At 44.6% G+C, this 14,587-nt stretch overlaps 1 protein-coding gene across 5 annotated transcripts in view; it reads right to left on the reverse strand.

Moving 5' to 3' along the window:
* Positions 1–14,587, reverse strand: part of FAT3 (FAT atypical cadherin 3) — a 434,554-nt gene that overhangs the window by 317,389 nt on the left and 102,578 nt on the right. For all 5 annotated transcript variants that reach the window (XM_035116279.2, XM_035116283.2, XM_035116282.2 and 2 more), the window contains exon 2: positions 10,161–13,469. In XM_035116279.2, the coding sequence (XP_034972170.2) occupies positions 10,161–13,452 (3,292 nt within the window). In that variant the 5' untranslated portion in view covers positions 13,453–13,469. The remainder of the gene's footprint in view (positions 1–10,160; positions 13,470–14,587) is intronic.

A 14,587-nucleotide genomic window follows, 5' to 3' on the forward strand; every position in this document is an offset into this window, starting at 1 on the left:
AGACAGTCTCCATAAATCAATTAATTTTGCAATTCTATCAGTTCCACAGAGCTAATGGTTTTCTTCCTTTTATTTGCAAAGGACAGATAACTTACTCAATCGCCAATTTGTTGTTGTTGCTTTTTAATCACACACTTATTTTGTACAGTACAGAACGGGATGCGCTTTGCTGAAATTTTGCCAAGAGTTTAAGCACAGAGGTGCTTCTTATGTAGCACAGAACATGTTCCCAACACTTTTAAAAACAATTATGATACACTAAAGTCAACAGTACAGGTCTTGGTGGGATGAACCCAGCAATGCTTTCAGGGTCAAGACTTGCCTTACTTTCCCTTTCATTCAAACAAAGAGCCATACAACAGTCCAGGGAAATTCCCTAGCCAGAAAAAGATGTTGGGGGCGGGGGGGGGGGCAGAGACGTGTTCAGACAATATTGATCGGTTTATACTTAGCTGGCAGAAGGGCTAAATGACTCAATCCAATGTATTGTGTCAAAAGGAAAATAGATGTTCTTAACATGGGGAGGTTTCTAGAGTGCGCTCTTAGCCACTCAATTCCATTTATTGCTCGTGTCAAAAGTTAACACTTGAGCACTACTCGTGTTACAAAAGGAAATCAGATGTTAAGCAAAGTTAAAGTGAGCCAGGATAGTAGCAGCAGCAGCAGTAACAACGGCACAGGTATCAGTATAAAGGAGAGACAGGGTGGGGATGGTAATGAAAGTCAGCTGAGCCTTATACGAATGGTCCAAGGTTCTTGTATTATTTGTTTGTTTTGCTTTTTTATAATCCGCCCTTTTATTAAAAATAATAATAATCAAGGCAGTTTAAAATGTACAAGAATAAAACCAATGAACTTTTTTTAAAAAAATAACAACAACAGTATTTCAAGGTGCTTTAAAGCACATGAGAATAAAAACCAACCAGGTATCCATAAAATCATCAATAAATGTATACAGTCGTACCTCGGCTCCCGAATGCCTTGGGAGTCGAATGTTCTGGCTCCTGAACGATCGAAAACCGGAAGTGAGTGTTCTGGTTTTCGAAGGTTCTTTTGGAAGCCGAATGTCTGCCATGGCTTCCGAACGTTTTGGAAGTTTGGAAGTTGAACGGACTTCCGGAATGGATTCCGTTTGACTTCCAAGGTTTACTGCTCACCTCTGCATAATTCCATCCTTATTTCAGACCTTGTGATATGTAGCTATGTTTAGCTGGTGATATACCACGATGCTGAAAACCAGATTATCACCCAGCCCTCACACAGACTGTGATTCGCAATATGTTGCCAGGTCAGATATTATGAAACAGTTATCACAAAGTGGACTTCAAACTGGTTTGGGACGGTAAGTCGCCCAACCCTGAGATATTTAAACAAGAGGTGGTGGGGATTAAATCAGGGGATCTTTCTGAATGAAAGGAAAGTGGGGGCAAGGTTATGTAAAGTGCCATCTGTCTTGATGGCGACGTCACCAACATCATGGTGTAAGAATGAATGCCTTGAACAATCTCTCCAAAGATGCAAAGCGAGAGGAGCTGATGCAATGAAATTTTCTCTCTTTCTCTTTCTCTCTTTGGTGATAACTCGTAGCTGAGTAAGATTGTCTTCCATAAACACGGTTTTAACAATGGGTCCGTAAGTGACTGTGGAGGCCAATTCTGGATCCACACGTCCTTCCACAGTGGGGACATTGGTTTCCTGGCGGGAGTTGATCATGGTGTAGATTTGCCAAGCGTGCCTTCCTCTTAGCATGTTTCTCCCTTGCGTCCTGAGATCGAGTTTCTTCAAAGTCCATGACACCTTTGGTAAAGGCTGTTCTCTAACTGGAGTGCTCGCAGGCCAGTGTTTTCCAGTTGTCAGTGTTTGTACTACATTTTTTTTAAAGATTTGCCTTGAGACAGTCTTTAAACCTCTTTTGTTGACCACCAGCGTTACGCTTTCCATTTTTAATTCTTCTGCAATGGCGTTTGGAGTATAGCACACTTGGCACACCATATAGCATCTGGCTATATAGAAAGGCTGTGTGTTCCAGTAATTAAAAACTGCTCAGCACGACGTCAAATCCAGCCTCCCTTTTATAGCTCACGTACCACTAAGCCAAGAATTTAATATAACCTCAGATGAATGGTGCAGGCAGCTCCTCAACAGATCTGTTCCACAGATAAGACACCCTTTCATAAAAATGGAAGCTAAAAATAACAAAGGTAGGGCTGGTTGGTTGTCACCCCCACCCCCACTCCCCCCGCCGGCCAAATCTTCATTTTTATTACATTTTCCTTTCAATGAAACTCTATCTCGGCAGTGGCAAAACATACATATTTATCAAACTCCTTCAAACGGTAATGATAAATGAAAGCACCCTTCAACTCAAATATACCTGCAGAAGCATTTGGAAAGACTGAAATGAGATGCAGCTTGTCTCGAGCAATGTGTTTACCCTACTCATCTCCCAAAGATGAAACACTAGCAAGAAGAGATCCCCCTGCCTCCACCTTTTGAAGCTTTCCTTAGTGTTATAGGTTCCTAGCACCAGTTAATTTGGAAACACAGCATTTCCCCCTCCTTCCACTTCCAGCCCCTAAACTGGAAAGTTTCTGTTTCGATTAATGCAAACCCATCTTTGAGGCCATTTCAATTGCTATTGCCGTTTAATATGAGAAAATTTAGAATTGTGTTATGAAACTGCTGCGCGGGCTCAGAAGAATTCAGTCTGCCCAATTTATAATCATTTAAAATCCCACCTTTGCTTAATGGAATTTCCAGGGAATCACTTAAGGAGGAGGGATAACTCTTTAAAGCCCAAGCGTAGGTTAACACTTTAAAAGCTTCAAAATCAAAAGCACCTCGATCAAAACCTACAAACCTTGAGAGGGCTGGCTCCAGTCCTTCACGCAACTGGAAGCAGCAACTTTTTGCCTAAGCAGTTTGCGGCCTCCAGGTATTTTCTAGACCAGGTGGTCAAAGATCTGTAGGTTTCCCATACCCCTCCTTGAGGTGAACTTTTAATAAGAAAAACTTGACTCTTGTTGTGAGTAGAGATATACTTTACACGCAATTAATTATCTAGGAAACAAAAATATGGGCATACAAGTGACAGAATCTGGCATTTTCAAGGTCATGAATTCTAGATCCCTACTGTTCTAAGATCAAACAGGAGTCTGTGAGTGAGGCTTCATTTGGCCAAAAGCCTCCGAGTGACTGTAGCTGCTGGTGTGTGCGTATATAACTATCAAAAGTGTTTTTTTAAATGCATGATATCCTGCAGGTACACAAGCCAGAGAGCCAAGACTGATCACGTTGCCCGGACGTATATTTTGAAAAGTGGTTTGCCTTTCTGTCCGTCCATTCTCCAAAGGTTTGGCTGCTTCTTGACATATCATCACTAAACTCAGCACAAGGGTCCCCAAGGTGGGATATTCACTGCCTTTTGGATGCCAGGTACCATTCTGAATCAAGATGATGGACCAACTTTGCTTGGTTTGGGGCATAGGTTTGGCCACCTCTCAATGCATCATTGAAAAACTTGGGAGAAGGGCAGCCAAGGACATTTTGGCACCTGAGGCAAAATGCCCTGGTACTGCCCCACAATCTGCTCTAGGAGCCTTTGCAGAGTCCCCCGCACCTGACCCAGCAGTGAGGCTCTGCCCAAGGTTTTCCTTAAGGAGAGGCCCTTGCCAAATCTCCCTTCCTGCCCAGTGGGATAGAAAGGACCTGCAAGGGCCTTAAGGGAAAACTCTTGCAAAGCCTTGCCACCTCACTGGGGTACAACACTGTGACTTTGGTGTGACTTGGCCATCTTTTGGGCAGGGTGGGTCCAAACTAACCCATCACACTATCTACTTATTTATTTTTTAATGATGACTTCTACATATTTCTGGGCTGCTCCAGCTGTTCCATGCTATGGCTTATTTTATGGGTATGTCTTAAAATATGAGAAACAGGGTAGTACAGTGGTGCCTCGACTTACGAAGGCGATCCGTTCCGCGGCGCTCTTAGAAAGTCGAGGTCTTCAGTTGTCAAAGTGCCCGTTTTGCGCATGCGCAAAGCGCGATTTTGCGCTTCTGCGCAGGCGCAGAACGCACGCACGGCAAAAAGACTTCCAGGGTTGTCGACTTCGGAAGTCGAAACCTTTGGAAGTCGAGTCATTCGGATGTCGAGGTACCACTGTACAGAATTACGACAGTCCCGGTTCTACAGCAGTGCAGCATGTGGAACAGTGTTGTGGAAGGAATGCTTGGACCACAAGGCAGGTGGTCTATAAGACTGTAGGTTCTGAAATTTTCAAGCACGGGGTGGACCAGGCCCACCTAGAAATCACTTGGCTATGCACAACAACCGGAGATTTATTGACAACTGAAGGTGTCCTCCCAGTACAAATTGTGTCACATCTAAATAAGTCCCTTGGTGCCTTCGAAAGAATCCAGGGGAGGTGGGAAGCGCATCACAAATGAAGATTGTGTGGCTTTATTAGATTTGCACCTCATTACGCAGGACCCAAAGGTGAGATGATGTGTTTAACAGCGATCATTAGGTCAGTTACTGCAGTCCTCTTGTCACAGTGATGGGAGAAGCAAAAAATATAGATTTTATTGTTTTCACTCTCCCCCCACCCTTTGTACTTTTGCTTACTTTTACAGGTTTCCAGAAAACCAATAAACAACAGCCAGGGTCAGTTCCTAAGTAGTAACAAAGGCGCCGCACATAAAATACATGAACTTCTCTCTCCTTAAGGCTTATTGAAGACTTTATAGATGAAATACCATTCAGCAGTTCTTGGGTTGACACTTCCCGAGCTAATGTAACGCATTTTCCTGGATTTAGCAATGCACTTTCCTGTGTGGTTTGTATTCCACGTGAAAGTTACAAAATTGTTTTATTATTTAAAAGTTCCCCATTTTACCATTATAAGTGTGTGTTTTGCATGTAAAATGTTCCTACAAACTGTGCAAAATGTGAGAGTGCAATTTGATTGAGCAGCACAGAACAGATCTATGTTTGATTGCCAGTAAAAATTGAAACAGGATTAAATTAGCTTATTCCTCCTTTTCAAAAATGCGGTGTTTGGGGTTTCTTCACCCAGCAATGCTAACCTGAAACTTGCACAGGAATCAAGGAACAGTCTAATTGTGATATACTTTGTCTTAAAACTGAGACAAATGCAGATTTTATGGCTTTAACACAGTGGCTGGGCCCCTCCGGCCCACATGTCAATCTTGGTCCACTACAGAATCACATTTGATCCACAAGGCCATGTTTGAAAAACACAGCTGATAAGCAGGGGTTAAACCCTGCTTAGTTTAGCTTCATGCACGAGTTCTCCTGTTAGGAACAGGAGCATGCAGCAAACCATTTGAAAACACTTTTGCAAAGAGCACATTAGTATTTGAACCTCGAAGAACCAGGGGCTTAAAATAGCAGACTGGGGTGTTTGCAAAAGGGCTTTCAAACAGCCCTCTGCTGCACTTGGAAGTTTCAGCAGTCGAGGCTTCGAAGCTGTGTCACCATGGCCCACCACGGCTGGAAGAATGAGGATGTGACCCCCGCCACCAAAAAAGGTTCCCCGCTCCTGCTTTAACACTAAGATAGTTCCCTACCCCACCCCAACTCCTATGCTTAACATCCAACATGACAAAAAATCCTGCAGAACTCAAAGGTTTGCTTATTATCTAGTGACATTATGAACAAGCCTTATTGTCACCTAGAGACAGAATCCCACAAGGGAGGAAACCCTATGGCTATCTCCTGGGGTATGGTTTTCCAGACAGAGAACTCTTTAAAAGTCATCTGAAGCTAAATCTCTGGACCATGTACTGTAGTTGCTAACTACGCTACCTTTACACAATGCAAGTGTCAGGCCTGCAGCTCAAACAGACTTTTAAATGTTTTCACTGCCTTTTTTCCTAAACCAGACCCCAGAGTGTATACACTGCTGTCTGGCTTTCATATTCAGCTTGGGATCTTGATGTCTGATTAAACAGTTTGAATTAGCCCAAACAGAAACCCTTTTCATCTTGTTCTTTAATAACAAATGGGGAAAAAAATTATAGGCCTTTGGAGAAAGAAATGTATCATGTACTTCAACCACAGCAACCCGTGAATGACAACTATGTACATAAAGACTGTTCTTTGCACCAAATTAGCAAGTGTGCTCCGTATATTACAGTGTGGGTATCTAACTCAGTGGGGAGAAAGGGCCGCTACGGTGTATTTATTGGGGAGCTGGTATGCTTGCTCCCTGCTTCTTGAAAGTTCCCAGCAGGGAAACTTGTTTATTTTCTCTTTTTTATTATTGCATTTATATCCCACTCTTGCTTCTGAAAAAAAACTTGCAGGACTTTTCTCATCGCAAGCTGTTAAATTGGAGGAATCAACTATGTTGCTATCCTGCACTCAATGGTTTCATATAGATGCTAAAGAGCATGGGGGATCAAACTGAATATAATAATTTATTATAGAAACATAGGGTTGGAAGAGACCACAAGGGCCATCCAGTCCAACCCCCTGCCAAGCAGGAAACACCATCAAAGCATTCCTGACAGATGGCTGTCAAGCCTCCGCTTAAAGACCTACAAAGAAGGAGACTCCACCGCACTCCTGGGTAGCAAATTCCACTGCCAAACAGCTCTTACTGCCAGGAAGTTCTTCCTAATGTTAAGGTGGAATCTTTTTTCTTGTAGCTTGAATCCATTGCTCTGTGTCCGCTTCTCTGGAGCAGCAGAAAACAACCTTTCTCCCTCCTCTATATGACATCCTTTCATATATTTGAACATGGCTATCATATCACCCCTTAACCTTCTCTTCTCCAGGCTAAACATACCCAGCTCCCTAAGCCGTTCCTCATAAGGCATTGTATCCAGGCCTTTGACCATTTTGGTTGCCCTCTTCTGGACACGTTCCAGCTTGTCAGTATCCTTCTTGAACTGTGGTGCCCAGAACTGGACACAGTATTCCAGGTATTTATAATTTATACCTGCCCATCTGGCTGGGTTTTCCCAGTCACTCTGGGTGGCTCCCAACAGAATAAATAATAATAATAATAATAATAATAATAATAATAATAATAATAATAATAGTGATAAAAGAACAAACATTAAAAACTTCCCTAAACAGGGCTGCCTTCAGATGTCTTCTAAAGTTAGATAGTTGTTTATTTCCTTGACATCTGATGGGAGGGCATTCCACAGGGCAGATGTCACCACCGAGAAGGCCCTCTGCAACCTCACTTCTCGCTGGACCTCAGTGTCCGGGCTGAAAAATGGGGGTGGAGATGCTCTGAGGAATGCCACACTGAAGACTCCACAGGGCCAAGCAGCACTGCTCAAGCATCACCCTCTGGAAACAACCGTCCAAGTAGGACTGAAACCACTGCAAAGCTGGCTGCCCACTTCTAACTTGGACACTCGTTCCAGAAGGATACCGTGGTTGATGGTTATTGAGAGCTGCTGAGAGGTCAAGGAGAAATAAAGGGGTCACATTTCCCATCTCTCTCCCAACAGATACCCATACCTGCCAAGTTGCTGTCAGAGAAATAAGGGACCGGGCCGGAAGTAGCAGACCGGGCCGGAAGTAGCAGACCGCCATTTTGGAACTGGGCGGAGCATGCTCAGAAGTGAGTTTTGATGCTGCTTTGCCCAGTTCCAAAATGGCCGCCGCGCCAGAAGTAGCACTGCAGCCATTTTGGAACTGGGCAGAGCAGCATCAAAAGTCGCTTCTGAGCATGCTCCGCCCAGTTCCAAAATGGCCGCTGCACCAGAATAAACCGGGGAAAAACAAAACAAAAAAATTTTCAGCTAGGAACGGATTTCCCGGGGAATATGGGAGACTTGGCAGCTATGGATATCGCCAAACTGGGCAACCCAAGCAGTTTCTGTGCCCAATCTATGACTGCACATAGGTGACAGCAAGGTCAGGCCTATGTAGGTGCACTGTGTAGTTCTGGATTGGGTCCACTGGTGGATTTGCACAGCCCCAACCTTACTGCAGTCTCATCCCTTCAGACGGGAGGCTTCCTGCTGTGTCTCTGCCTCACCAGGCAAGCCACTCCTGTTCCCACCATCGCTGTCTTTCATCTACGTTGCCGGGGGCAGATGTGAGATCCAGGCCAACAACATCTGGAAGGTCACAGTTTCCTTATCTCTGCTATAGATCTCCAGCTTTTAAGGGTTCTTTATTCACTGGCACAGAAGAAGCAGACAAGAGGAAGGGGGCAGCGGCGGCGAGTTCGCGCTGCCGATCCGCGGCTCGTCTCGGGGCAAAGCTCAATGCAAAGGCGGCTCTTAATGAAATTTCTGGAAAAAAATGCAAACTAATGCTTTCTAATTTCCTCACTTAATCTAATGTCACAGCTGTCCCATTAACGCCAGCAGCTATTAGATACTTAAACAACCAGCTTGTTGAACTGCAATTTTATCATATGGCTATATCCCTCCGCTCCTTCCTTCTCCCGGTTTTGATAATGCTCCATAATGGCGGTGAGGGGGTAATTTAAATCTCTGAAAGCCATCAGACCCATAATCATCTCTGGAAAATGAGTACATTTAATGCATTTTGCATAATAATAATAAAAAAGGACACCTGATACAAGCACGAGGTTCAAACATCAAGCCGGCTCACCCTACTACAGCTTATTTCTACAGTAATTAACGTTCCTTCTGAACTGCCTTTTTTCGTTAAAAGAAGCCAAACAACTCCATTGAACAAAACACATGCAGAACAAGAAACCCAGTAATGTTTGCTCCACCCATCCAAAAGCCCATTTGGCAGAGTCTCGCATTTTTGATGGGGTCAGGAGTGCACCGACTGTTTCAGCGCCGCCACAACCTGCATTATTTACAGTTATCACAACATAATACACAGGCAGTAATGGAGTCACCGATAGGCCACCATTTGCTTTTCGGTAAGAGGACGGCAGCAAAGGAAAGCATGCGATTTTGTGTCTCCACTGGGACAGATAAAACTGAGCAATTAACTCTTTTTCATGGTGATCGACAGATAGGATTTCATTGCTGCTGAAATAATTAAAGAAAAGCTAGAACGAATTCATTCCGTGCCCAAAGCTTAATATCCAGCACCTAATTTTTAAAGCCCCAACCAAGGGGCTTTTTTATTGAAAATATGTTACTTTCCCCCCTGTGATGCTCTTGCAATCCCACTTTCAATGTTGCTTGTGCGTGCAGAGGTTTCGGGGTGGTCACACTGCTTCGTTTCCAATCTGTGCATATCTCATAACACCCCACAGAAATCCCGTGACTTTTATTCTTTTTCAGCTTTCTATTAAATGGAATCCTGTAAATTCTTATACCACAAACATTCTGGTTTGGTTTTTGCCCTGCTTCAGCTGCACTGTAGCTCCTCCAGAAAGCAATAATGTGGTAGCATTGGGGAAGCACCTCAGAACTTAAGTCCACCACTAACAAATTATAGCTGCCTCGAGAACATGTTGCAAAATATACCCACAGTAAAACACACCAGTCTGGAAGGACCCCGGATCTAGCAAATGTGCACACGAAAGAAGCTTCTGTGCCTAGATCAGGCATCCCCAAACTGCAGCCCTCCAGATGTTTTGGCCTACAACTCCCATGATCCCTAGCTGACAGGACCAGTGGTCGGGGAAGATGCGAATTGTAGTCCAAAACATCTGGAAGGCCGAAGTTTGGGGGTGCCTGGCCTAGATTAACTTGACAGGAAGAGAACTATCAAGCATTGTGGGTTCCGATGCTTATCTGCCTTGTGAATAATAATAATAATAATAATAATAATAATAATAATAATAATAATTTATTATTTATACCCCGCCCATCTGGCCGGGTTCCCCCAGCCACTCTGGGCGGCTTCCAACAAAACATTAAAATACAGAAAGGGAATCCAAAATTGAACCATCTGGTGCGGCTCCCATTTACACAACCCAATGTGGATAACAGTGCACACTTCCATCACCTTGTAGGGTTGATTATCCATTGGTCAAGATTGAGCATGGTTATATACAGAAACCAGTTCTACTCAAGAGTAGACCCACTGAAAGTAACGGGCTTAAGTTAGTCATGCCAATGAGCGTCAATGGGTCTCCTCTGAGTATGTCTAATATTAGATATAATCCACAGAGACTATACTTGAATCACCACCGAGGCACCTACGTTTCCGATTTAGTTTGCAGCAACACTTACCTGTTTCCTCATCTACATTGAACCGTCCAAGCCCGCTGCCATCTCGGATAGAGTACTGGATCTCGCCATCCCTGCCGGTATCGTCGTCCCTCGCGCTCACTTGCAAAACGCTTGTTCCGATGCGCGAGTTTTCCTTCACTGATCCAATGACGGCGAAGTCGGTAAAATAAGGGGTGTAGAGGTTTTCATTCACATCCACGACTTCGACTTCCACAAAGGAAACCGAGGATAAAGAAACCGGGCGGCCTTTATCCTTTGCCCTCACGGTTAGGTTGTAGAACTGCTGCTTCTCGTAGTCGAGCTCTTTGCTTAGGCGGATAGCACCGCTGGCTTTGTCAATTTCAAACCTCCCATTGTAATCGTTCACCAAGGAATAGCGCACTTGGCCTCCAAGACCAAGATCAGGGTCTTGAGTTTCAAGCCAAGCAATGACGGTACCAACTGGCAGATCTTCCAGGACCTTCACACTATAGCTAGGGGGGATGAATGCTGGGGAACAATCATTGACGTCATCCAAAAAAACATTCAGAGGGACGACAGAAAACTGCTGGTGCCCACTCTCAGCTCTGTCTCTCGCCTCTATCTTTAATGTATAATTTGCCTTCGATTCCCTGTCTAAATGGTCCCCCGTGTATACTATTCCCGTGGAGCTGTTGATAACAAATTGCTGCGTGTCTGTCAATATGGAGTAAGTCACTTCCCCGTTGGGCCCCAAATCCCTATCTCTAGCCTCTACCTGGATAATTTCCACACCAATACCAGTACTTTCCAACATATTAACCGAGTAGCCTTCCTGCAAAAATAGAGGCGCGTTGTCGTTTGCATCCTCTACGGTTATAGTAAGCAATCTCCACGTGGCTTTCTGGGGGTTGCCTAAGTCATAAATGGTGATGTTCAGGAGATAGAGCTCTGTTTTTTCGCGATCCAGGGGCAAAAGGACCTTAAGCAGCCCTGTCTCCACTTCAAGGTTAAAGCAGCTGTCTGTGTTGCCATCCGATATGGTATACAGCACTTTCCCGTTAAAGCCGGAATCGGCATCGTAGGCCTTGATTTGGAATATGGTGGCCCCGACGGGAAGGTCCTCTCTGACGGATACGTCGGAAGGAAAGGATTTGTCAAAATGTGGGGCCTGCCTGTTCACGGAATAGAAATCCAGGAAGCCATCTTCAGTATTTAGCTTGACGTTGGCTTTAGCCTTTTTCAGCAACTTCTCCGCCAGCCTCTGTGCAACTCTGGTCTCTCGGCAGCTAAAGGTTTTAGAAGACACTTTCCCGTGAACCACAGAAATGTTGACAAACATGGAATCGGCGAAATTCTCCCCGTCGGTTGCTGTTACCCTAAGTCCAAAGTTGCTGCTCTTCACGCCTGCACCAGACAGGGACTTTTTGAGCTGCAGAACCCCCGAGTCTGGATTCAGGTAAAAGAAGCCCAGCTCATTACCCGAAATTATTTTGTATTTCACAAGCTCCAACTCGTCTATGTCTATAGCAGAGACCGCTGTGATGTGCCCGCCAACAGGGAAATCGGATGAAATCACTCCCTGACAAGCCACCTTTTCAAACAACGGCTTGTTATCGTTTACGTTGCCTATGTATATTGTGACATTCACCTCGCTTTCATGGCGGTAAGGCGAGCCCCAGTCTGAGGCCCTGACAATAAACCTGTAGCTCTCCGGGGAGGACTCAAAATCCAGCTCTTCAGATGTGCTAATAACCCCAGTAAACTGGTTGATGGAAAAGGGGAGTGAATTCAGACTAGCAATGCTGTAGGTGATGTAGCCGTTTTCTCCCCGATCCTTATCAAAAGCAGAAACTGACAAAATGCTAGTACCCACAGGGACACTTTCATTGACATAGGAGCTATATGAAGGTTGTGTAAACTCTGGGATGTGATCATTGGCATCTTCTATCCTGACAGTAACATGTGTTTTCAAGTATCCTTCCTTGTTCGTTACTTCTAAGTCATAAAATTCCTTGTCAACAATTTTTAAAGGCCGTGCAGTGGTAATTAGACCTGTCCTGGGATTAATCTTAAAATACTCTGCATCCTCGCTGAGAGACAATTTATATCCTTCGCCCTGCGGTTCTGGAGTTAGTTTAACTATAGCAACGACTACTCCAGGAGGAGAGAATTCACTGATGGCCACATCATATGTTTCCTTTTCAAACTTTACAGGGCTGCTTCCTCTGTTGGGACTGGCAATATGTACCAGTTTCACAGCCGAAAACTTTTGAGGGGACCCTTTGTCTTTTGCTTGGAGCGTAAGATTGCAACCATATGGGAAATGGTCCCAATCAATGGGCTTTTTCTCTTTGATTTTGTACTCGTTCATCCATCTGCCATCCTTAGTCAAGTGGAAATGTTCCAAGGGATCTCCAGCAACAATAGAAAGAGATTCTATCTCGCCGTTGGCACCTTCATCTAAGTCGTCCACATTAACAATAGCATATGTGGGCTCCTTTTCCGAAGGGAAGGGAATGTGGGTTACGACATTGATAGTTGGGGCGTGTTCGTTTATCCGCTCAATATGTATGTAAAGTTTGGCAGTGCTGCTTACTCCATTGTTACCATAGAGTTTCATCCCACGGTCCACAGCCAAAACTTCAAGGTCATACCGGTTTTTCTCATCATAGTTTAGCCGGCCGCTTAAGGAGATAACCCCACTAGTTGGATGGACAGAGAAGAGGTCGACTTTATTTTTAAAGTAGTAATAGAATTCACCGTTGGAACCAATATCAGCATCTGTCGCTGTAACCTGTGCGATGCTAGTCCTTAGAGGAATGCTCTCTGCTATGGTTACGGAATAGGTGGTTGGTGAAAACAAAGGCCGCAAATCGTTCATGTCTAAAACCTGGATGTTCACTTTCGTCCACGCTTCCAAGTCTTCTCCGCGGACAGAGCCCTTGATGATCAACAAATAGTTGTCCTGGATTTCTCGATTCAATATGGCAGAATTCCCACCTTTAGTCCTTATCCTAAGGAAGCAGAAATCGGCTATTACAACTTCCTCTGCCTTGAAAAAGCCTTCATCGTCGCCAGACACTATCCTGTATTTGATATCCCAAGAGAGGTCCGCCATGGTGATGCCCATTCTACTTTGGCTGTTAAGGTAGGTCCGTGCCGCAGAGTTCTCGTACACTGTGGTGTTGTATACGGAATGTGTGAAGTGGAAGCCAAATGGCATTGCCCCTTGAAGGCCATGGCAGGCGTTGGCCAAGAGCTGAACAAGCAGGAAGACTAGGCCAGGCGTGGGGGCCAAAGGACCTGACCAATGGCCCATATTTCTCTCCATCACATCATTCTTTCATCCTTTAAGAAAAGAAAAAAGATAGGAATAGATTAGTGGAAGACAAATATTCCACATGCTGCCATTACTCAACTGTGCTTATACATTACTGTTTTTTAATAAATAAATAAATAAATAAATAAATAAATCCGTTCCTAACATTCTGCCCCACTCTCCAAATAGCCTATCACATTCTAGAGAAACCTGAACAACCCATGTTGCAGAATAGCTGGTTGACCACAAACATAAATCAACTTTCAATGAGCAAATATGACAGGTTTACATCTTGGTGGGTCACAACCTGTTCAACCTGGCTTTAGCATGAGTGAGATATTCAGCTCTGACCATAGATACCAATAAATAAGCTGTAATAAGGGGGGGGGGAGTCTGAGAGATATATGGGAACCTCCTCCAGCCAATGAGACCACCATAAGCATGGGTCAAGTTCTACCTTCAACTGGAAATGCATCCTTTATTCTTGCATGCCCAAAGGACTGTCATTCACTCACATGGGGAAAAGCAAAGAGCTGAACTCGCTGAAATGTTGTGGCGGTGCCAAAACCTGCCCAGTAACCCTGGCTCCTACTTGCCCTGGCCTCTATGAACAAAGACCCACTGCTGGAAGTGCATTGCAGACATGTACTGAGAGTGCATAGGCACCGGAAAGCCCACTGTTGCTGGGATGTGGGTGGGCGTCACCAAATGTTGGGGGCATCAGACACAACTTGGCGGGGATCACGAACCTGGATCTGACCCTGAGCCTGTACCTTCCCTCGCCACATAATTTGCCCCACATAATGATGGAACATTTTTCCCTACCAAAAATTTAAAAGTGACTTTGAAAGGCTGCCTTTCCAAACTTTTCCCTAGGATGAATTCTGCTGTTTAAGTAATCCCACTGTGTGTTGTTTTTTTCATAGAATCATAGAATCGTAGAGTTGGAAGAGACCACAAGGGCCATCCAGTCCAACCCCCTGCCAAGCAGGAAACACCACCAAAGCATTCCTGACAGATGGCTGTCAAGCCTCTGCTTAAAGACCTCCAAAGAAGGAGACTCCACCACACTCATTGGTAGCAAATTCCACTGCCGAACAGCTCTTACTGTCAGGAAGTTCTTCCTAATGTTTAGGTGGAATCTTCT

Source organism: Zootoca vivipara, chromosome 4, assembly GCF_963506605.1.
Source record: "Zootoca vivipara chromosome 4, rZooViv1.1, whole genome shotgun sequence".
Taxonomy (NCBI): Eukaryota; Metazoa; Chordata; class Lepidosauria; order Squamata; family Lacertidae; genus Zootoca; species Zootoca vivipara.